At 45.6% G+C, this 22,954-nt stretch overlaps 2 protein-coding genes across 5 annotated transcripts; one reads left to right on the top strand and one right to left on the bottom strand.

The window, feature by feature from the left end:
• Nucleotides 1–2,383: 2,383 nt before the first annotated feature.
• MDH2 (malate dehydrogenase 2) lies at nt 2,384–11,401 on the bottom strand. Its single transcript, XM_037375012.1, has 9 exons — nt 11,269–11,401; nt 9,476–9,644; nt 8,616–8,699; nt 7,534–7,643; nt 6,890–7,015; nt 6,144–6,221; nt 4,288–4,387; nt 3,710–3,861; nt 2,384–2,694 (listed from the first exon to the last, which is right to left on the bottom strand). The coding sequence occupies exons 1-9, from the start codon at nt 11,329–11,331 to the stop codon at nt 2,563–2,565; spliced, it is 1,014 nt and encodes a 337-aa protein (XP_037230909.1). The 5' UTR covers nt 11,332–11,401; the 3' UTR covers nt 2,384–2,562.
• Nucleotides 11,402–11,476: 75 nt separating this feature from the next.
• STYXL1 (serine/threonine/tyrosine interacting like 1) lies at nt 11,477–22,920 on the top strand. Of its 4 annotated transcripts, none has more exons than XM_037375015.1 (9): nt 11,499–11,688; nt 12,782–12,843; nt 13,315–13,441; nt 13,769–13,825; nt 14,763–14,908; nt 16,286–16,434; nt 17,477–17,571; nt 19,609–19,718; nt 21,931–22,920. In XM_037375015.1, exons 1-9 carry the CDS (start codon nt 11,586–11,588, stop codon nt 22,060–22,062), a joined length of 981 nt encoding a protein of 326 aa, XP_037230912.1. In that variant the 5' UTR covers nt 11,499–11,585; the 3' UTR covers nt 22,063–22,920. The 4 variants fall into 4 exon arrangements, with proteins under 4 accessions (XP_037230910.1, XP_037230911.1, XP_037230912.1 ...); XM_037375016.1 differs by having other exon boundaries at nt 11,500–11,688; nt 16,289–16,434; XM_037375013.1 differs by lacking the exons at nt 17,477–17,571; nt 19,609–19,718; nt 21,931–22,920 and adding an exon at nt 16,837–17,470 and having other exon boundaries at nt 11,477–11,688.
• Nucleotides 22,921–22,954: the final 34 nt, after the last annotated feature.

Below are 22,954 nucleotides of genomic sequence, written 5' to 3'. Positions count from 1 at the left end.
CCAGTAAACAGGATGAAACCCAAGAGCTCTGAGCAGGGCTGGTTTTTCACCTCCTCCAGCCCCAGTCACTCACCTCCACAGGAGGTAAGAACCAAAGGCTGCCAGCTTGTGACTCAGCAAGGCGGCCACCCTGCGCCAGCTTACAGGACAGAGGATGAAGGTCGCGTGCCTCAGCATCAGGAAACAGCTTCCAGGGCGCAGCACTGGCTTATCTAGGTACACCCAGTTAATTCCTGCTTCTCCAGGAGGGGTACACCCTGGTTCCTTTCCTCCTCTGGGGAATCCGTTTAGAGAGAAGGGGTGGGATGTCCCTCTGCAAACCATCTTCAGTCTTCGTAGATTAAGTTACCCACCACAGCAGTGTTCAGCTGGGGGGACAGCACATTTGACCAAGCAGAGAAGAGCTCAACAGGTTCATTTCTCACCTTCACCCAACGCCCTTCTGGTCTCTGCCTTCACTGCAGAAACCCACAAGCGTGCCTCATTTTCCTTCCCAAAAGGAGAGCTGATTTCCAGGCACGGGGAATAGCTGCAACTCCAAGCACGAGGCATGGGATTTGGGGAGGGGGGACAGACCACAGACCCAAAAACTAAACAGTGCAGAAAGGGAAGGGACATTATTAACATTAAGGGGATTTTGAAGGAGACCCTGAAGAATCCACAAGTCAGCAGGTGCTGGGAAATAATCCTCCTCCACCAGCTCCACTTAACCCAGGCTGTCCCCGAGTCCCTGCTGGTATAAGAGAAGCTTTCTGCTTGTCCACGCAGCTCCCCAGGCTGCACTGGATTTGGACTGCTGACACAAGAAAAAGACAGAATAACCTAAGCCACACTATGAACCTCTGGTTCTGAAAAACCTCCAAGCCTCAGAAATCTGCTCTATCTGCTGTAATAAAACCAGCAGGACTAGAACAAGCGTATGTTATCTTCCTCTGGGTTGCAAGGCAAGGAAAGCTTCCCCTGCAGCCATTAGCTCAGCAGCTTTATGCCACAGCTCCCCAGGACCACCTGGACATACACGCTGGCGTGCAGACCACCAGCTCTGGCAGAGGGACACACTCTTTCTAAACAACCTGTGCTGCCTATTTCTAGATGCAAAGTTGCTGACAGGCTGCAAGACCCCTAACTCCAGCGACCTGCTTTAGAGCAGTCTGCCCCGCACCCTCCGCTTACTGCTTTGAACACATCATATTTACTAGGTCTGGCCAGTCACTCCTCCTCTCAGCATCCTCCGTTTCTGCCATCCTCCCTGGGCCCCTCCAACATGATCTTTGTTTCCTTAATCTTCAAGTCTATTAATAACACCTAATAATTATTTTGTTCCAAGCCTGCTGAGTAATGACTGCTGACACTTCTATTACATTACTATTCCTGTAAAGAAAGCAAGCTTTAATACACTGAATATCTGCGGAGAGGAGTGACAAGAACAGTGCTTGCCATCCTCTCTTCCTACATGTTCCACAGGGCAGGGAAAGAGCCAAGCACTTTATTCTCAACGTATCTTCAACAGTGCCACAACTATGCAACCTGGTTCAGAATGATGAACTAAAAAAATAAACGATGAAAAAAAATATGTTTAAAGTTCACATAGAAGAGAGTTCAAATACAAGAAGCAGGAGGAAGAAAAAACACAGTGACAAACAGCACCTACGATCTTTAGGTACCTTCCTTATGAGAAGCTTCTACACCGGGTTCTCTTGCTCAACCCAACACTCCCCGCAGATCCTCCGGAGGTGCTGGGCTTTGGCATTTCCTTCATCTAATCAAAATAAAATCTGCTCAGCTTAAGAATTCAACCCACATGGATTACAGAAATTCAAAGCGATAGTGCAAGAAGCGCACAGAGCACGGAGGAAGAGTGAATTAATAGCTTCCTTCATTAAAGCTTACCTTCAAAGAAGTCAGCAACAGAACTCGTCACATCACCATTTTCTCGCAGACATTTATTTTTATATTCACAAGAGGATGAATGTAAAAGAAATTTATGTAGATGCTAAATCAAGGCTTTTGTTCCTAACTAGAAAGAAGTCACTCTCTGCATTTTAATTATCTTCTTTAGAGCAGGACTGATGTTTCAACCACTGCGCTCTTGTACTAACTCTTTTGAAAAGAGATTACGTAAGAGATTAAATGCAACACAAGGTAACACCACCTCCTGCAAAAACCCCTCTTGGATCACTTCATCTTGATCTAATTTGATCATGGCTGGTTTCCCAGCTGCTGCACCGAACAAGTAGCCCAAGCCAAGACCCAAACAGCAGCAGAGCTGAGAGTAATCGGTTCGCCCACTTTTAAGAGGCGCTTTCAGCCCTACAGAAACAGACAACCGTTCAGAGACCTACGGCATCTACCTTCAAAAGACAAGCACATCAGGACAATTCCAGATGGTACACTGAAAAAATGAGGTCATTTTATTAATGATTAGACTCTGCGCTGGCAACAATCATTAAGCTAGTACAGACAGACTTCAATCAAAGCATGAGCTCTGAATCAGAAGTCATAAAGTGACATGATGCCTTAATAAATTAAGGAAGTTGTTAATTCCTCTCAGTCATCAACTCTTCACTTGAAGTTCTTCGCAAATTCCTCTCCTTTCTTAATAGAAGCCTTCAGCTCAGACATGGCCTCAGCAACCATCTTCTCTTCAAAGGGGGAGATCTTGCCAATACCTAGGTTCTTCTCAATTCCATTTTTCTGAGGGAAAGAGGATTTAAGGATTAACCATTCATTGAACGACCTGGAGAGTAACTTAACAGCTCTGATTAAGTATTATCCAGCTGAGATGGAGACCCTGCCTGGCACCTCTGTCATCTCTAGCCTGCTAACCCTGCGCTGTGCTTCCCAGCAAGGCTAAAGAGCCTCATTATTACCTGCAGCAACTTCTACAGCCTTCACAAACTTCTCATTCACTGTTCACAAGTGTGAAACCCGAAGCTAGCCCATCGGCTCCTTCAAGAGGAGATTGATATCAACTGCTTCTTCATGCCTCTCCCTATCTTCAAACCCACCATTTGGCAAGAGAATCTCTCCCCCGGCGTAAACCCTTGGCTTGCAATCTGAAACTGCTTCAGATTGCACTCCTAGGTTTTCAAGACCTCGTGCCTACATCTAAACTGCTCCCCCTTCATACCCCCTCTCCTTCCATTCCCTCACCAACCAGCACCTCAGACAGCATACACCACCCTTCGCACCCCAGCAGCTACAACAGGGCTGCAGCATCCTTGTTTTTCACTCCACCCGCAGGGGAAGGGTGACAAAAGGAACACTTCTTTCAAAGTTCAATAGAGGTCTTGAAAGCAATCTATTAATCCTAATCCATGCTACAGTTCCCGATGTGCCTCAATTTCTGAGGGATTTACTTGCAGCAGATCAAGCCGAGGGGACAGGATTGCCGACTCTGGTTAATCATATGAAAGCCCTTCATAAACAGGCACCGACTTGAGGCAAGCGTGATCTCTTAAGCCAAGCCTGAATCTCTGGTTACTCAGTGACCCACAGGCTAAGAGCAGATAAAAGCAGCAGCATCCCTGTCAAGCATGAGGTATATGCTGAAGTACCATACCCAAAAACATTCAAGAAGTCTAAGAGGTACGCTCAGCTGTTACCTTCAGTGATTCCTAGCATCAGACTAAATTGAAATCACCGAGTACAAACCACAAAACTAAATCAGTAGCTGCTGTTTATAAGCCCCATCATTTAAAGTACATACTCCCAGTAGCAGAGGCGTAGAGAAGTACGGGCTCTCGGTCTCTTCCGATCGAACAAAGGCACATTCAATAACCCCTTCCTTTCCATTCATCGCATCCACCAGAGAGAACACAAATCGAGCACCAGCATAGGCCATAGACAAGGTGGCAGATCCTGTAAAAGTTACATCACTTTTAGAACAGATCACGTTGAAATTTGGTACATACTTTAGCATCAAAGGCTTCCATACTGATACGTTTACAGAGCTGCAGTGTCATTGACTTCAAGCTCACAGCCAGTCGGATAAAGCAGCAGCTTCTGGCCAGATACATGCTATTTGGTTGACCATTTATAGGAAGAAACAGCTTAATTTGACAGAAAAGGATTCTTTTTAAAGCCAGACATGGCATGGGATCAGTTAACGTTTAGTCTTACCTACATACTGAGCTGCTTCTGGTATCACAGTTCAGGCAGCTGCTGGCATGGCAAAGCAGCTAGATTTGTAATCAGCAGTTCGTAATTCTGCACTGCAGTTTAAGTAAGATTAAACTGAAGAGGACTGCACCCATTCAGCCAGCCAAACTGCAGTCAAGAACCAACCTGCTCCTGCTTTAGCTTTAACAACTTCAGTGCCAGCCTCCTGAATTCTCCCTGTAAGCTTCTCCAGTTGATCCTGAGGAAAGTCCACTTTTGGTGTGCACTAGATTAGAAAAAAGAAGTTACTATCAAATACCAGGACCTCTCCAGATTTAGCATAAAGCCACCCAGACGACGCTTTGTGAGCCATTACAGTTGTTACAGCTCTCAACTGGGAAAATCAGTTAACCCCAGCTCACAGATTGTGACACTGACCAGCTGCAAACATCCACCAAGGCTGCTGGCTACTGCGTGGACTGTAACAGGAGCATAGCTAGGCCTGGCTTGGCCAAGAACAAACTGCAGCTTGATAGCAAAACCAGGGCTTGCCATGGTTACACGCTACTGTGTAGTCTTCTGCACTAGCCGGATGCCCTCCAAGCACATAACAGGCCTTAGGCATTTCAAAGAGCCACCTTATAAATATCTGGGTCACTGTGGCATTATGGAAGTGGAGAGTATTATGAAGGACCCAGTCTGCCAGCAGTATTTAGGAAGTTACAGAACCTTCAGCTACAGCTACGCACATACATTAAGCACAGCTATGTGTGTCCTGACCGACTGCTTAACAAAAGCACCTTCTCAGCATTCAGCTGCTCCAAAGTCCTTGCTCTTATTCCCTAAGACCTTCAGAGAAGGACACTTTACTCCCCACTTAAAGGAAAGCCTTCTCCCCCTCCTTTCTCGCAGATCACTCCTCGGCCATATCTTAGCCATCTCCCTCATGAGTCATAGAATCACTGAGGTTGGAAAAGACCTTTAAGATCATCAAGTCCAACCGTTAACCCAGGACTGCCAAGTCTATCACCAAACCATGTCGCTAAGCTCCGCTTCTACATGTTTTTTAAATGCCTCCAGGGACAGCGATTCCACCACGTCCCTAGGCAGCCTGTTCCAATGCTTGGCCACCCTTTCAGTGAAGAAATTTTTCCTAATATCCAACCTAAATTTCCCCTGGCACAACTTGAGGCCATTTCCTCTTGTCCCATCTCTTGTTATCTGGGAGAAGGGACCGACACCCACCTGTCTGCAACCTCCTTTCAAGTAGTTGTAGAGGGTGATATGGTCCCCCTGGGCCTCCTTTTCTCCAGGCTAAACATCCCCAGTTTCCCCAGCCGCTCCTCAAAGACTGGTGCTCCAGACCCTTCACCAGCTCGGTTGCCCATCTCTGGACACGCTCCAGCACCTCAATGTTTTTCTTGTAGCGAGGGGCCCAAAACCAAACATAGTATTCAAGGTGTGGCCTCACCAGTGCCGAGCACAGGGGGAAGCTGCAGCCTGCTTTAGAAGTGCATTTCATTCTGGCTTAGCCGCATGAAGGGAGCCTCTCCCTGACTACCAGCCATTACTGAAGCAGGCCGCCCCACACAGCTTGAGTTATGCCTCTTCATTTCAATGCTGCATGTTGAAGTGGTGTTTCTAGTCCACCACAGCAAAAATCAAATCCAATTTCCTGTTGAAGCAAGGTATTCATATCATGAAATACCTGCCATAGAAAAAAAAAAAAAAACAAACCACAAACAAACCCAAAAACACAGTGTTCAAGACATCTGAAAACCCACACCACACTACAAAGTTCCGATCCCAAACTCCTTTAGAGGAGAAAGGCTGGAACTATTTAAATCACCCAGAGGAGTTCAGATTTAGCTCATTGCCTTCCAGTACTCTGTACCTCATCTCAGGATGAAAGCAGCCACAAGAGCAGGGGAGACTGTCTCTGCTGTATCTTAGCACATTACACACCATCATAAAGGCATTCTACGTCAACTCTAAGGCACTGTTGAGTGTTATGGCCACAGACAGCAGTAACTATGACTTACCTGAGAGATCAGAGGGATGATAGTCTTCCCAGCATGGCCACCAACAACTGGAACACTTACTCGAGCTGGATCTAAGCCCTAAGAGAAACATGAAACTTTCCAGCTTCTGAAGCACATGGACAAGAAAAACATTTAAAAACAACACGCTTCATTTCCTGCCCTGGGTATCTGGCCAAATCTATAACCCAGTGCTCCACAGAGCAGGAGTTTCAGAGACAGCTATACTCCAGGGACAAAGCCAGATCTAAACAGTTAAACGCCAGGTTACTCTGATAACTTTAGCCAGTCACAAGGTATTATTAATGCAAGTTCAGATAAATAACAGCACAAGGACAAAATCCACCAGGGCTACTACGAGCAGTGGCCTGTTACACTTCCTGATACATTGCAGAACATCCTGTAATATGCAGCACAGACAGTTTGACTTGCAAATACATACTACAATTCAACCCTCTGCTTGCACCAGCAGGGTTGAAAGTGCCAACAGAACTAAAGCAAACATGTAGCTTGCTCACAGGGGACAGCTGTGAAAAGGAAAGGTCAGAGTCTCTTGAACCACATTTTGCAAGAAACCCTATCCCCAGGCTCCTCTAGAGAATGGAAACAGGGAATCGTTGCCTTCGCCTCTAGCTCCACAGAAACCTGAGCTCCTTTGGCGCTCTGCAGCGATTTTAAAAGCATTTTTGACAGATCTGATGACTGAAGCAGGCAGTATTCCTCCCCCAGCATCTGTTACTATGACCTACCTTTAGTTCAGCCACAAAAGTATTTGCTCTGACAATGTCCAGCGTTGTAACACCAAAGATTCTGTTTGGATTATACACACCATGCTTCTTGAAGACTTCTGAAGTTATTGGGATGGTTGAATTTACCTATAAGCAAGAACAGGCAAGCATTCATTAAAATCGGTATAATAATGAAGCCAATGCATGAACTGAACAGGCCAGTAAACAACACAAAGTATATTTATTTCCAGCTTCAAGTCAACTGCAGCCAATTACTTTAATTCCTAAACTGAAGAGCAATTTACAGTCAGGCTGGAATAAAACCCACACATTTTAAATAACCATTAAGATAATAAATTTGTTGATTCAAGTTACAAAGGTTCCTCCTCCCTTAGTGATTTCTATTCCAGCTAACACACCAGCATGTATTATAACCATAGTCACAGAGGTGTGTGATATTAAGCACTTACATCCAAGTTTTCTGACTTAAATATAGCCAAGAAAAATGGATTAGTAGAACCAGGCTTACAGTTCATTTCTGCGAATACACTGCAGATCTTAAAGATACTGGTCAAAACTAACAGGAACTGAGTTTACTCTGGTATTCTCAGCATTGATGTTGGTTTTTCCCCTCTACATTTTCAAGGTCTCCAGAAAATGCTTACCGGGTTAGAAATAATACAGATCATGGCTTCCGGACAGTGCTTTGCACAGGCCGTTGTCAAAGTAGCAACAATGCTAGCATTGGTGTTGAACAGGTCATCACGGGTCATACCTAAACCACATCAAGTAAAATATTTTAAGTTACCCAGAGTATACTCGTTAATGGGCAAGCAACCCAACCAAAACCAATATTCTGCTCTGGACAGATACACATCAGCTTCTGGTTTCATGTATCAAGAGAAAACACTCCAGTTGCAGTACTAAATTAACTCCTTTCACTAACAAATTATTATTGCCCTTCTAGATAGATCTGCCCTTTCCAGGAGCAACCAGCCCAGCTATCAGCTGTCAGAACGTTTTTTACCTAGGCAGCCTGACCATAGGGACCCACACCAGTATACCAGTGGTGCTCGGAGCAGCATAATTGTTCCTAAGACGAATTCTCTTCCCCCTCTGAAATATTCTCCACAGCTACAGTCTGAACACCAACTGCTGTGTAAACTACTGCTAGTTGTGTATAGTGCCACCTCATTTCTGATGCAGCAACTACTTTAACCATGAAAAATTAAGAATTAGGAAGAGCTAAGTATTGAAGTCTAGAATTTTTTACATTGCTAACAGAATACTGAAAAGCAGAGTAGAAATGGAGCACGTCACAGACATTCTAGGAAGGCTTAACAGCATTCATTCAAAGACACCCTGAGAAGTTATCATACAATTAATGCAAAACAAATGGATTAATTCTATTCTGCTGAGAAATGAAACAAAGAACTATTTTGCTTTTTTTACTAGAGCATTGCTCTGGGCAAGGAACACTAAGGGAGAGTCAGGATCACCTGCATGAAAAGTCTTTGCACCTCACCCCTACACTGGGCCTCCTCCAGAAATCAGTTCTTCCCATTTTACAAGTGACAATCTAAGAGGCTGAATGAGTTGCCTGATACTACAACAAGCTCTAGGTCAGTGTCATTAACATCCCAAGCCAACAATACCACGAAGCACCAGATACAGCTCCATTTGAGTAACGGTACTGCACAGACACGTTTCAATGAAGCTGTGGGGCTTTTTAACAAAAAGAACACACCTGGTTTTCTAGGGACTCCTGCAGGAATAACTACAACATTACAGCCCTTGAGACATTCTGGCAACTGCTCAGGTCCCAGGAAGCCTGAAATAGAAGACACACAGAAAACATGTTTTTGCCAGTTACGTATTTGACACTTCAAACTACAAAATTACACCCATAGGCACCAATTCCTTTTGTCATTTAGCTTTCGACTCAGACTTATGCAGAAAAGCAAAGAAATACCTTATGGATGGATCCTATTTTATATTTTATCCTTGTTTCAAAACCTACAGAACAAGAATGGTGAGAGTCTCACATTCACCTGTTTCAAAACCCAACAGTTTCTCCTGCTATGTGGATTGACTCTCCAAAAACCCTAGATTGGCACTACAGTCAGTACCCCCAAAGAACTGCAGATAGGCAAATTCAGGTAAAACGCAGCCTCTTGGTGATCTTCAGATAAAACAAAGTTCAGCAGATTTAAGTTTTGATTTGATCAAAACTTGACAGCTGTCCCTTTAAAAAAGCAGCACACAGAATTCAGGTAGACACCCAGACAGTGTTAAGTCTATTTGTAGTCAAACTTTCAAAGTCAATGCTCAGGCTTTTTTCCAAGACTGTTCTACTGAACACTTCCTGCCAGTTATTAGGAAATCCCCTTCAACAGTGCAACCACAGACCATTTTCATCTCCATACATATCAATCTAATCAGATCAATCTTAATTAGTCATACATCACTTGACAAAAAGCTACTTAAAACTGATACTAGGCTTCAGGATGATGTAAAGATTCCCTTTCACAAGCAATGAGCATCGCCAGGTGCCAGAGACACCCAAGAGGATCCCTTCAGAACACAATTTCCAGCAGCTCACAGTACCTTTAACATTTGCTCTTGTCTCAATGTGGCTGAGGTCAGCTGCAACGCCTGGAGTGTGAGCGATATCATAAAGGCTGAGCCTGCTCACCAGTGGGCTGTTCTTCAGGAGAAGGGAGAGAGGCTGGCCAATGCCTCCCGAGGCCCCCAGCACTGCTACCTTGGCATTGTTCTGAGGGAAAAAAGGAAAAAGAAGAAGAAAAGACACGTTATAGAGATGTGCTGGTAGTTAGTGCAGCAGTGACCTTGGGAATTTCACCACACTTTCTTTACTTTTAGCTCTATTTCTCAATTTTTTTATCAAGCACTATGCAAACTTGATTGCCTAAGCCCACAGAAAGCGATCATCACAACAGCCTCCCAAAGATCCTTCAGGTTTATTACTGTATTGTAAGTTAGAGGAAAATGTTATTTTGTGATCTGAAGCTCAAATAGAAATGTCTGCAGGACACTAATACCTGCTACCCTGGGGACCTAGGTCTGAGCTAAAGCAAAATCCGGTTTGCATTTTTTTTAGTTTTCATTGCCAGTATCAAAAAACATGCCTTCCCATTTGAAATCAATACATTTAATGGACTACAATAAACATAATAGCCATTGTACGTATGTGAAGAAAATGCGTATGCCTGAAATAAATTCAAAATAGTGCCTGCAGCTGACTCCAGACTGAGGCCTGAGAACATTAAGTGACTGTAATTTCCAGCTTTGATCAAAAGGGGCTGAGAAGCAAGCAAAATCAACTCTGTTGCCCTGGTGAACCAATTTAACATGCTCAGTGGAATTAAGCTATTTCTCTTGAAAATGCCCGTGCTCCTGTTTAGGCAAGTGTCACTAGGTGAGAGGAAAGCTAATCTCAGAGTCCAGAACAATCTTAAAATGCAATGTTTTGCCAAAGTGATGGAGAACCAGAGGCTACTGCAGAGATGTAATGAGGCAATACAATTACTGCTGATGAGGGCATTCTCTATCACACTGTCTTACCAGATAAAGCCATAATAGCCCCAAGTCCCCACATGAACAGCTTAATTATTATGCTATGACAACAAATAATCTACCCAGGAGCTAGATCAGCCTAACCTCAGCTCAGTTTTCTTGCTATTGCAAGAAACGTAATTTAGCATAAAATTCTCCAAGGGGACGCGAAGTCTACCATTCAAATCACTGCTATGCCCTGTATTTATGACTGAGTCTGATACCATGAGGTCAAAACCTCACTGCTAATAAATACAATTCCTATCAAAATAATTACAGAAGCCTGTCTTGTAGAGCATACCTTTGTAGATATAACTGTTCTCTCATATGCCACTGGGTGCTGTTTAGGTTAGAAGAGAGGCTGGTCTCTACATACCACACAGCAGCAGTCCTCTCCTGGTATCAAGAATCACACGCAATGGATTTCAGCATATTAAGGATTAGCGTTAAACCCCCAGGTGCCAGATTGAATTCTTAATGTATTTTGAAAGCAGGGATACATTTTTGTCAGAGGAAAGGAGCAACAAATTTGCGCATCACCTATTACATACCACCAGAAAGCCAGATTTGTCTAGGACCAACAAACCTGGCCAGCCAGGTCAGGCCTGGTCTGGAGGAAGGCAGGAGGAAGGCTGAAGCCCGCACCGGCCACCACGGCGCCTGGGCCCCCCCTCACAGCTGGCCCCCCCCCTCACAGCTGCCCCCCCCCCCCCCACACAGCTCCCCGCCGCACGCCGCGGGGCCGAGGCCGCCCCCTCACAGCGGAGGGCCTGGGCTCGACCCCGGCCCCGAGGGGGTGCGGGCCCTGCGCCGGCGGGGTGTACCTGGGCGGTGGTGGCGAGGCCCCGGCGGAGGGCCGCGGCGGGACGGGCGAGGCGGGACAGCATGGCGCGGCAGCTCCGGTGACTCCAACGACCTCCACGGCGCGGCGCTTGCGCGGGACCGCCCGCCGCTCTCGCGAGACTTCTTGCGGCGGGGGGGGGGGGGGGGGAAAGTCTCGCGAGATCTGGGGATAACGTCACCCGCAGCGGCGTCGCTCCCTAGCAACCGGGCGGGCCGCGCGCTGCCGTCGCCAAGGTGATGGGGTGAGGCGGCTGAAACGACAGTCGGCGACAGTCACCCGGTCGCGTGTTGGTGCGAGATGGCGGGAATCGCTCTCTGCGAGCCCCACTGCCTCTACAACATCGTCAGCCAGAAGCGGCGGGTGTCCCGGCTGGCGGAGGCCAACTACCTGTGCCTGCTGGGTGAGCCCGTAGCGGGAGGCCTGCTGCCGGGCCTGGGCTTGCCTGCTGCCTGCTGCCTGCTGCCTGCTGCCTGCTGCCGGGCCCGGGCCTGCCTGCTGCCGGGCCCGGGCCTGCCTGCTGCCGGGCCCGGGCCCTGCCTGCTGCTAGGCCCTGCCTGCTACCTGCCTCTGGCCCTCCCTGCTGCTAGGCCCTGCCTGCTTGCCTGGCTCTGGCCCTCCCTGCTGCTAGGCCCTGCTTTCTTGCCTGGCCCTGGCTCTGCCTGCTGCCTGGCCCTGGCCCTGCCTGCTGCCTGGCCCTGCCTGCTACCAGGCCCAGCCTACTACCTGGCTCTGGCCTTGCGTGCTGCCTGGCCCTGCCTGCAGCTAGGCACCATGCTCTGGCCTGGGCAGGCTTCCTGAGGAAATAGGGTTTGTGGTCTCTGGTGAATGGGGAAGAGCACACATTGCTTCTTGTAATTACTGGGGCCTTGCCACTGGGGCATTTTTCCCATCCTATTCTAGGTGCCATGACCCAGGACTGTCATCATGTCCACCTCTTCCTGCTCTGATCCATCCCAGGGATACACACTCTACCCTGCTGCTCCCAAAGGATTTATAGGTGGACAAGATTTCTTGATGATCGCACAAAGATTGCTGATAAGCATTTGCATCTTGCATAGTGCAAATACCCCCCAACAGGGTGCCTGATACTGCAATATTATTAAATGTTTTGGCAAGGGAGTCAGCCAGTTTGGGAGTGGGATTGGGGTCTCTCTGGTGCTCCTTTCTCTGTCTCTGGGGCAGCACAGAGGCAGAGGTGCTGGATACTGGGAGGTCAGAGAAGGCGCAGTGCATGGGGGCCAGGATACACCACAGGGCAGAGCAGAACAGAGCATGGGACTGGCGCTGTGAACACTGCAGTACCACACTTGGTAGTACTGTACGCAGGACTGAAGCTGCTGGCATCACTTGGTGTTACACACAGACTCATATCAGTAGTGGCATTCATTACATCTGCATCAGAAAGTCTCATCTGAAAAACCAGAATCTCTTTGTCTGGTTGATGTCAGTGCCTTTAAATAAGCCAGTTGCTCTGTCTTGGTTGGTTTTTTCAGATGCCCGTACTCAGCATGAATACAACGAGAGCCATATTATTACAGCACGCAGGATTGAACAGGTGAGGGGATTACTGTTTGTGTAAACAATCTCGGGATTTAGCGATTAGCAGGAAGCCAAAATTGGTCTATAACCCGCGGGAACTGTCTCAGCCTCTCCCCTGTCTGTGTCAGCCACATTCCATTTCTGCCACTGGGGGGATGTAAAAGCAAAGGTGGCTTCAGTAGCCCAAAGGACTGGCAAATAGGAGCTGTGTATCAGGAAAAATATTGCACAAGAACTAACATATTATAGCCTTGTCTCACAAAGGACAGTGCTGGCGTTTTTACCGCCGCAGCTGATGAAGCAATCCGGCGTAGTTTGCATCATTTCTGAATTCTAACTGCGTCTTTCAGTGTCAAGTGCAGACGTAGCCCCAAACCCATCCCATAGCTGTGCAATAGTGACTTGCAAGATGCTGGTGGTAGCGTTGATGCCACATGAAAAGGGTGGAGCTGTGCTTTTGATAGAATTCCTCTGCGATTTCTGATAGAGTCCCACGGGGGAGTATCTGGTACCGGATTCAGAGGAGCTGCGGTGTGTCAGATATTGCGTGGTGTATGACTGTGAGACCAGCTCTTTGGATTGCTGTGACTGTGAGGAAGAGGAGAAAGAAAAAGGTATATATGACCCATGGCAGTCAAGACCTCACTGCCAGATATTCATTCTTCCCCTTCCTCATTTAATTTTATGAGCTTATTGGGAGAGATGCAAATTTACCCAGTTGTATTTGAAAAATGAACATCTGTGCTACGCCTCTGGTTTTTCACTCTCTTGCATATGTTCTTAGGCTTCAAAAATCTACATATTATTTCAAAGTGTCCTGGCAGACTTGGTTTCCTATCTGTGAACTGATCCCTTTGAAGCTCCTTGTCTTCTGTGAGGAATGGGTTCTTTTTTTTCCCGCATTTCACTGAGATTTGGCTTGTCCAACAATTGCTTTGTAGGGAGCAGTCCTTCTTTGGAGACTGAAAACACTGACTCAAGTTCCGTATGTTCCCAGAGTGAGTACTTCCTTCTTTGAGGGTTATAAAAGGCTTTCACAATATCATATTTAAAAAGACTTAGCTTTAATGGGGGTGGTGATTTGATGGAGTTCACCAAGAAATGTGAAGAGCTGGAAACTTTTCCATGTAATTGTTCAGCGTTCCTTGAACCATGGAAATTTTTAGCTTTCACGCATCCTTTGGCAAGGAGTTCTGCTGTGTGCAGAACCACTTCAGTGTATTTGCTCAGCTTGTATTACCTTTATAAAGGCTACTATAGTTTTAGGAAAGATTTACATAATTTTATTAAAAAAATATCTGGGAATATAAGGGGAATGAATAAAGCCAGCACGTTTGTAAATGCTCCGTGATGAGACAGTAGCAAGGGAAGGTATGAAGAATCAGAAGTGAGTTTCTATTGTGCTGATCTGTTTCTAAAACAGACAGAGCTAGAGGCGAGCAGGCTGGATCCCTTGGCAGAAGGAGGGGGAGCAGCCACCTCAGGTAATTTACTTCACTGAGGGGAGTGTTTAAAACACTTGTGAAAATTTATTCAAGATACCTCCTTCTTTCCCCCTTTGCCTAAAGCAGACTAACTAAAAAAAGCCTCCATAAAATTAAGGTTATTAGATTTAAATTAATAATACTTCTCTATTATGGGAACTTGTTACAAGCATTTCCCAAAGAATAATTGGGGGAGGGGGGGAACTTTATCTAGACCTACAAAAGAAACCAGGAGAGAAATAAAAGATCAGGACAAGAGGTGAAAAGCAGCATGCCCTGTTACTGACCTGCAGCAAGAGTTAAAAGAGTAAATAGCTTTTAACAAGGCTTTCTACAGACCATTAGATGAAATGAAAAGGAATTTGCTGTCGGTGTCAGTGGGACAAATGTAATCCCCAGTGCTGATGCAGGCACTCTAAACCTGCCCTGGCAAATCGCTTTTTCATCTCAGATGCTGAGGAAGGAAGTGCCATCCAGCATGCCAGAGCCTTAGAGCAGTTCACCCGCCATCCTGTGCTCATCCTGAGGGGAGGATACAAGCGTTTTTCAGCTTGCTATCATTTTCTGAGGACTCAGAAGATACTGTGGATGCCTCAGGTGAGATGAGACTACTTTGCAAGTAGAAGACATTAGCATTCATGTTCAACTGATGATGGCTAATGAATTCAAGTTAAATGGTGTTGTAAAGCTGATACCATAGTAATTTCAAACAAAGGAATTAAATGTAATTTGAGTTACTGTGCATGCCCTGAGCCTCACCGCTAATTCTTTTACAGCCACACTCGGCCTTTTTTTCCTCTTCTATTGCGTGAAAGAAAGCTCATGAAAACAACCTGGGAAGGTTTCTCCAATAACCCTGAAACTGGCCTACTGGAGAGTAGAGATAACTAAACAAACAATAGCAAATGACGAAAAGAAGCAGGTTCCTCTCTCACACGTGGTTATCTGGGATGGTACACAGTAAATGTTTTCAGACAGAAGTACAATTCCTATCAAGCGCTGTGTTCCGTGTCTATAAAGCTTTTCATCCGGAAGGGTCACAAAGCAAGTGCTGGCGCGTTTTTTCCACAGACCCATAAAAAACTAGAGCACTGGTATCCTAATTGTTTGGTTTCACATGCAAACGTTGATCTATTTAGCTCATGAGAAATAATTACCTTTTTTTGACATCTAGGACCTGAGGCAGGGCAGACTTAGAGGGTGCTGGACAGCAGAGAGCATGTCATTGCAACCTGTCTTTTGTTTCCATTGTTCCTATTCACTTCTGGTTCACATGAAATAGCCCACGACAAGGTGCTAACCTGTGGGATGCTACAGCACAGGAGAAACAATCAGATCACTTTGTGCTTCTTCATGAAGGGTGGCAAACTGCTGAACTTCCCCATCAAATTCAGTTGGACACAGAGTAGCTCCTTGCCTCTAAGTTTAAGCTGTTGTTCTCTGTTGCTTTAAATTGTTAGGCTGTTGCTTTGTTCTGCTGTAACGTTAGCCAAATCTCAGCCAGTAATGTAGAGGCACTGTCGGTTACCTGTATATTTTTATTTTCAACCTTCACGCTGCAGACACCGGAAGCAGCTGTGGATTTATGTTGTGCCACTTACATGGCACCTGCAGCCCAGCAAGTGACACATGATTTCATTTAGCCTTGCAAACAGTAACCGGAGAAAACATCAAATGAATCAGTTATGCTGCAGTCCCTCCAGACAATGAAAATAATACATGCCGCCTCCTGTTTAGTTAGGATTTGTTTCAAGTAATGCTACAATGATGGCAATGCTGTTAATTATTCTCAGTAAATCTAGCGAACTTCAATATACAGAAAGTCCAGGTGATTGAATGAATCATTACGCTAGAATGTGTCATGAGCTGTTGACTAAGTGTGTGTTCAATTCTTCACATGACTTTTGTTTAAGAACTTGCCAAGTTAACAGGAGTAAACATACACTCTAAACTGAGCCTATGGTTTCTCTCCAGCAGGAACTAGACAATTTCCAGCCATACCCTGTAGAAATACTGCCTGAAAAGTTATATATGGGCAATTTCAAGCAGGCCTGTGACCAACAAATTCAGAGAAATCTGAAGATCAAAGCACAAGTCAACATCTCTGAACAGCCTGCGACACTGTAAGTTAAATAGTTCAAGGTTTACCCTCACTGGTGTTTGTGTCTTTGAAAAAAGTGAGCTGGCACAGCACCAGAGCCCATGTGCAGAGTGCCTGTGAACTTCCAAGGAAACCTCTGTGTTTCACTGCGGATTTGGGTGCTATTTCATGCTCGTTTTTCCGATCTCTACTCCAGAGTTAGCACAGCAGCCATGCGGTCCTGCAGCCCTTGACCATGCCATGGGTGGATTGGGTGAGGGGAGGATTGAGATGCTTTTGGAATTTTGAGTTGATTGCATACCACCATCCTTTGGGAAGAGCCAAAATCTCTGAATAGCTTTCAGAGCAAAATCTTACAAACACATCAATGTAAAAGCTAAATCATGGATGGTTCACATTGTTGGTCTTCCTTCCTTACCTACAGCCATGACCATTCAGCTCAATCTGGAAATGCCATTGCACACAGTGAGAAATCCAGTGGCATTTCTCAAGGTAATGACCAAAACAAAGTAACAAATGCAGTTAGCTACCCCAGGACGTGTATCAGCAGACATTTCTCATGCCTTTGGCTCCAGAGGAAAACATCAAAGGTCTCTGCACCGTGGGTAATCTTCCAATGCCCTCTAAATGACATGCTTTCACATTTTGGAAATTCCTCACCAGTGTTTTGCTCCATTAGTTCTCTGACTGTGGAAGGAGGAGGGTGCCGTCATAGAAAACCACATGAAGTGAACTGGGGGGCTATGTCCACAAAACTGCTGACATGCACGCCATGAAGGCACCTTTGCTTTCAGTTCATCTGTCTTCATCTAGTTCTCAGATAAAGGAAGCTGTAGGTTAAGACAAGACCATCAGTGCTGATACCATGTGGAATGGAAAAATCAGTAATGAAACTGGTTCTGCATTACAAGCATCTCGGTGTCTTACCATAACAAATCCCTTATCATAATGTTAATGATGATGATGATGAAAAACTCACACATGCAACAGCAAACAAAGTTATCAGCTTGCCTCCAACAAACACATGCTTCTCTGGTCCATGTCACAGTGTGCTCTTTTTCCAGGTTTGCAGAAGGCGGCAAATACCTCCATATACCTGTTCCAGATTCGCTCGAAGCAGATCTTTTTTCTTCCTTTGCCACCATTTGTCATTTCATAGGTGAGTTGTTCCTGATCTGGAATTCCTGAGACCTTGCTCACTCTAGAATATTAGATGGGAGTGACTGCAATTCACGTGAACAGGAAGCTTAGACAGGAGGGTCGTATCTTTCAAAATCAGTATACTCCCAAGAAAGCCCACACCCTAATGGATACCACAGCTGTCTTACTAGCCAGCCTGTTGGACAGAGAGGAGATTTTACAGGGCATCTGACTCTGATGTTCCTACTTACCGTAAGGAATATCTCACTCTGATAATAGTGAGCTTTCTACACGATCTGAAAAGGCTTTGCTGCAGGATGTCTGCTAGGGCCTCATAGGATTCCCTCCTATTCCTTTGTTCTTAAATACAACCCTTTGACTCTTACCAGCCCAAATCTTCCACCACCAGAGCTTTATTTGAACAAGAGTGTGACACATTAGAGAACTCACCACAAGATGCTGCTAATCTTTGTGATTTGCAGTGCAGACCCACCGTAGGGCCTAGGAAGACTTTCAGGTTGGACAGCATAAACCTGCCTTCAGCTGATTACATCAGAGAGGACAAGAAAAAACATAGTCTTCAGCTCCGTGCCTGCAGCAGCATAGCAGACATAGCTCCCGCAGCTCCATGCTGTGATGGTGTCCAACTGTGTCGTTATCTTTTATTACACTTAGGAACTAACACCTGCCACAGACTAAGGCCCTGCTGAGTGTTGTACAAATGCAGAAGCGAAAGACCACCCTGTCCCCACAGACCTTATAATCCAAGTACAATATAAGAAATGACAACTGGACACAAAGAAAGAAAGAAAGAAGGAAACAATATTTGAGGAGATAATTTTGTAGTCCTGAACTGAATTTCATGATCTGCATGCATTGAAACTCAAATACTGAACTCCACTTACTGGCCTTTCATTTTGCCCCAGGTTTTTTTCCCAGTAGTATTTCAGAAGAAAGTTTCTTTCTCACCTCAGTTTGTGGAATTCTCCAAAATGAACTGTAAAAGTTTATTGGCTGTAGCAGTTGTGGAAGTGCATACTGTTTACTTGACAGTCTAGAGTAGATTACTTAAACTGGAATGGTTATGGGTGAACACTAGACTAAAGCTCTCCACGTACTTTGAGAGGAGTGTGGATATCCTCATGCCAGGTATGTATTTGAGTGAGGTTATTTCTGTTCAGGTCTTAGAACAGAACTAGTATCTCACGATAGAAATAAGTTAGAAAACGCTGTTTTAGTGCTTAAAAAAAAATCAAAACCCAACAAACCCCACAACCTCTCAACAACAGTAAAAGAAGGAGCTTTGCCCTATGAATTTGAGCGTTTGGTTGCTGATATTCTAAAAACATGTCATGCTGTCTGCTCTGGAGAGGGAGGGAAAGAATTCAAAAGGTTATTAATAAAATATGGAACCTTCTAGGCATAGATAACGGGCTTAATGTGGTTAGGAGCAACTGACAGCATCTTTGGGCTTAGCTTTTGTAGGGAACGAGTTTGCTCATCTTGGCAATTGTCACTGCCAAGTATCCATCATAAAACCATCATAAAATCAGCGCCCTAGCTGGCATGTACATGCTTTCTGCTGTTGATCCCCCCAGAGAGGTAAGGGATTTGAAGTCTTAAGTTCCCTCCAGTCTGAGAGCTGATTCCTCCAGCTTGAGTGGAGAACACGTAGACCTGAGTTCATCAGAAATTTCAATACCTTTAAACCTTTCTGGAGAGTTTGAGTAGATGATGTGATGCTGATTACAGCTGATTGGTCATGGTAGACCAGTTATCTGATGTAAAGGTGACACTGATCTGTAATAAAACATTGATTGCTCATTGTCATTTGGTTCTGGTCTTCATAGTCACGTTTTAACTCTGGATTTTTAAGAAAGGCAAATGCTTACAGAAATGGGAGCTGGCAGTGCCCATCTGCTGCTGTCAAGGTTCACGAGGGTTCCTGTCGCTCAGGCTGCTAGCTTGTCAGCTATCACTGAATTAGTGCTTGACTGTACAACTGGAAGCTTGATTTCCCAGACCACTAATTTGTGATTGGCATTTCTTTACTCAGATGCTCAGCTGGATCATGGAGCAGTGCTGGTGTTCTCCAGCCTGGGGATAAGCCGGAGCAGCACAGCAACCATGGCCTATCTTATGAATTCCTGCCAGTTTTCCCTGAAGGTATGTCACTGTCATATTTCCCAAAGATACTGGCTGGGTCTGCAGTTTATTTCTGTTCCTGAAACCTCATTACTATAGTAATGAAAAAGACATCTGGGCTTTCATACAGACTATCCACTTGATAATGTAACAGATTATATTATATGAGATTGCACCTTCTTTATACTGTTAAAGGAGGTGGCTTAGGTGAGATTTTGGATCAGTGAGTCCTTACTCTGGCACTCATGCCATTCTTGCATTTCCCTCCTTAACTACAGGGCTATAAAAATAAAGCTGTGGTTACAGGACTTAGTATTTCTGTTCTGCTGGATGTGAGAGAGTATTTGGAAGCTACTGAAGTAAATCCCATCCCTTAATACCATGGGGTTACAGGGAAATTTGGAACCCAGTGCTTGCAGGGCTCTGATTCACCACTGACTTCATCAGCAACACCGACTTCTTCCAAAATCCTATTTTATTTCCCCAGAAGCAATCCCCTCCCACAGGTACTACTGTAGAGATATCTGGAAAGGGATAATACTAGCCCAGGAGGGATGTACAGGTTAGATGGCCATACATGCTGTTCCATAGCTCTGAATAATGTGTGAAAAATAATGAATGACAGCTGAGAATGACCTGGCTGAGCAGTAGCCCGGTGGCCTCTCCCCTGGTGCCAGGCCCCTTTTTCCTTTGCATACAACACATGGGCATCATGCTGCTGTAGGCAGTGTCTCATGGTGCCTGCTTAACACAGAGCAGGCTAGCTCCCATGGGGACTGAAAGGATCCTCCTTAAAAATCTTGTCCTTGTTGGGAAAGTGTGTCTTCGTTTGAGAGCTTGAAAGGATTGATCCAAGCTTCACTGAAGCTGGGCTTGTATCTAATCATTTAATTGATTTTGTGCAAACATTTGCAACATAAGAGGAAATCTCTTACTGTCGCTGTGTGCCAATGGGTAATTTCAGGTTGAGCGTGCCAACAGGGCTGCAGATACTATTTTGTCTCTTCTACTAATGCTGGGTGTGATTGCTCCTGCACACTGATAATCATTCACTTGCACACTACATTACTGGAGGTGCTTGCAGTGGCAGTGCAAAAGTCAAAGGCTGATCCTTGCAGTTTCTCTCAGTTGGTCTCAACAGTTTGGTCTCAGCATTTTATGAAGTGCCCAAAAAAAAACCCAGGAGAAAAGGTTGACACAGCAGTGGTGTGCTGTGGCTGGCCTGGGTGGTGCTTGCCCACTGTTGGCTGGGCAAAGCTTTCCCAGAGGATTACCCTGGCAGACAAGTTTGTTTCTTGCAGACCAAAGCAATGCAACAGATTCCCATGTGATCCTTCAGCCAATCTAGGCAAAGATTTTTGAAAGCTTCCAAAGACGCGGATATTGCAAAAGAAAGGCAGATTTGGGATGGGAGCCCCCCTATCCTATTAGTAATCAATATGTGAGTAGATTTGTGGAGTTCAGGGAAACTACAGACACTCACGCTGTGGGCCCAGAGGAATAAATATTGGAAGATCAGCCTCGGAACATGCAGAATCACTGAGATTAGAAAAACAAACCCATGGAGCACTATCTTCTAACCTTTGGTCTCATTATGCTTAAGCAATCCTCCAAGTGTGGGGCGCAGTCTATTTTAAAAGCAGGACGATGAGCACGACTGGATAAACCTAAGGATGCAGCTGGAGTAAAGCACTGTAGTGCTAGCAGAGCTGCCCTGTGTGTAGCAGAGTTCCTAGCTGATTCCTTGAAACTACGAAATAATTAAGGTGGCCGTCGTTAATGCAGTGGGATAACTGGAGTGTCATAGCTGCTCTGCCATATCAGGTCACACCAATCCAGAGACACGATAACCTTTGTTGCGTACCTGTGAATAGCTGATCTTCACTGCTTTGCTTATCATCCATAGGAGAAATAGCATTTTAGGGTAGAAAATCCGGGACTGCATTGCTCCGTCAGTGTAAAATAACGCAAGATACCTGCCAGGTAGTGAAAGCAGCCTGAGCTGGCCTTGTATCCCTCAGAGCAGAGTGTAAAGGTGACAGTCTTCTCTGAGATTCACATCTGGATCCAGTCGGTCTCAGCTTTGGTAGCCAAGGTCTTATCTCCAGGTTCTTGCTGTCCAACACAGGGAGTAAATACAAAGCTGTGTCATCTACAAGTGTAGCTGCTTTGTGTAAATACCTGAGATTCAGTTCAAGTTCCTAACATTTATTTGCTTTCTTGCTGTTTACAGAGAGCTTGGGACTACGTTCTGCAATGCAAAACGAACATGAGACCACACCGGGGCTTTGTGAAACAGCTCTCAGACTGGGAGACCCAAATCTATGGGACCACCATCACAGACATCTCTGAACCAAATTACTGACAGGTAGCAAAGAGAACACCCAGCAGGGAGAGGGGCTTCCCTGTCCATACCACTGTGACGGTAGAAAGTTACTTGAACGCTGTTTGAAAAAAAGAACTTAGCGTAATGGACAGGTTTTCCTCTTTAGCTCCATGTTATTTCAGGTTAAGTTTTGGAGTCATTTGGGGAACTCATCTGTGCTGTAGAAGGTGGAAGTTTGGGGAAAGCAAGTCCTGCAGGATGTGACCCATTACACACTGCTTGTCTCTTTTGTAAGCAGAGGGGATCGTAACCACATTATTGAGCTTTTTACCCCAGGTACGGGGCAGTCATTAGGGTTATCTCTGAAAAGGTTCGTTGATCCATAGCCTGGGACAGTCAATTTAGAGTTTGACCGTGCCCGCTTCCAGCACAGCGAGGTGATGACAGTTTCCCCATTGCAAATGTCCCTCCACCCTGCATGTGCCTTTCTCAGCGACCTTCAGGCACGGCCACGGATCTAGCAAGACCTCGCCTGGCACTCACCACCTTCTGATACAACAAGCAGACCTCTTGGCGTGGCTGGGCATTTTGAAGCATCGATCCGTTACGTGACAGCTCAATTCAGTGCTGTCTGCTCTCTTACCACGCTGTGAACTCTTCGCATTGACGTCAGAAAATGAAATGTTACAGAAAATGCTCCCGGGCTTTCCTTGCCCTCTGTGCTAGGGATTGACTGGGGGGGGTGTTCATTTTCCATCGTCCCCTATGGGTCAGGGACGGGGCCAGCCAGCCCCCCACGTGCTGCTGGTGGCTTCCCACCGTGAACCGCCTGTGCTGGCGGTGGGCCGGCCCCTCCAGCTCCCAATTCCCGGGAAAAATCTGCCAGTTCTTCATTTATTTACCTATTCCTCCTTATTGCGGGCTGCTGTTT

Source organism: Falco rusticolus, chromosome 1 (assembly GCF_015220075.1).
Source record: "Falco rusticolus isolate bFalRus1 chromosome 1, bFalRus1.pri, whole genome shotgun sequence".
NCBI lineage: Eukaryota > Metazoa > Chordata > Aves > Falconiformes > Falconidae > Falco > Falco rusticolus.
This window is presented reverse-complemented; position numbering and strand designations above follow the sequence as displayed.

Bases quoted from the DNA above. Each gene is read 5' to 3' on its own strand.
- MDH2 (XM_037375012.1), bottom strand. From the start codon at position 11,331: ATGCTGTCCCGCCTCGCCCGTCCCGCCGCGGCCCTCCGCCGGGGCCTC. The intron at 9,645-11,268 runs GTACACCCCGCC...TTTTTCCCTCAG, and splicing joins GCCTCGCCACCACCGCCCAG to AACAATGCCAAGGTAGCAGT. The intron at 7,644-8,615 runs GTGTGTTCTTTT...GATGTGGTTTAG, and splicing joins AGGAGTCCCTAGAAAACCAG to GTATGACCCGTGATGACCTG.
- STYXL1 (XM_037375013.1), top strand. From the start codon at position 11,586: ATGGCGGGAATCGCTCTCTGCGAGCCCCACTGCCTCTACAACATCGTC. The intron at 12,844-13,314 runs GTGAGGGGATTA...GATTTCTGATAG, and splicing joins CAGCACGCAGGATTGAACAG to AGTCCCACGGGGGAGTATCT. The intron at 14,909-16,285 runs GTGAGATGAGAC...GTTTCTCTCCAG, and splicing joins AGATACTGTGGATGCCTCAG to CAGGAACTAGACAATTTCCA.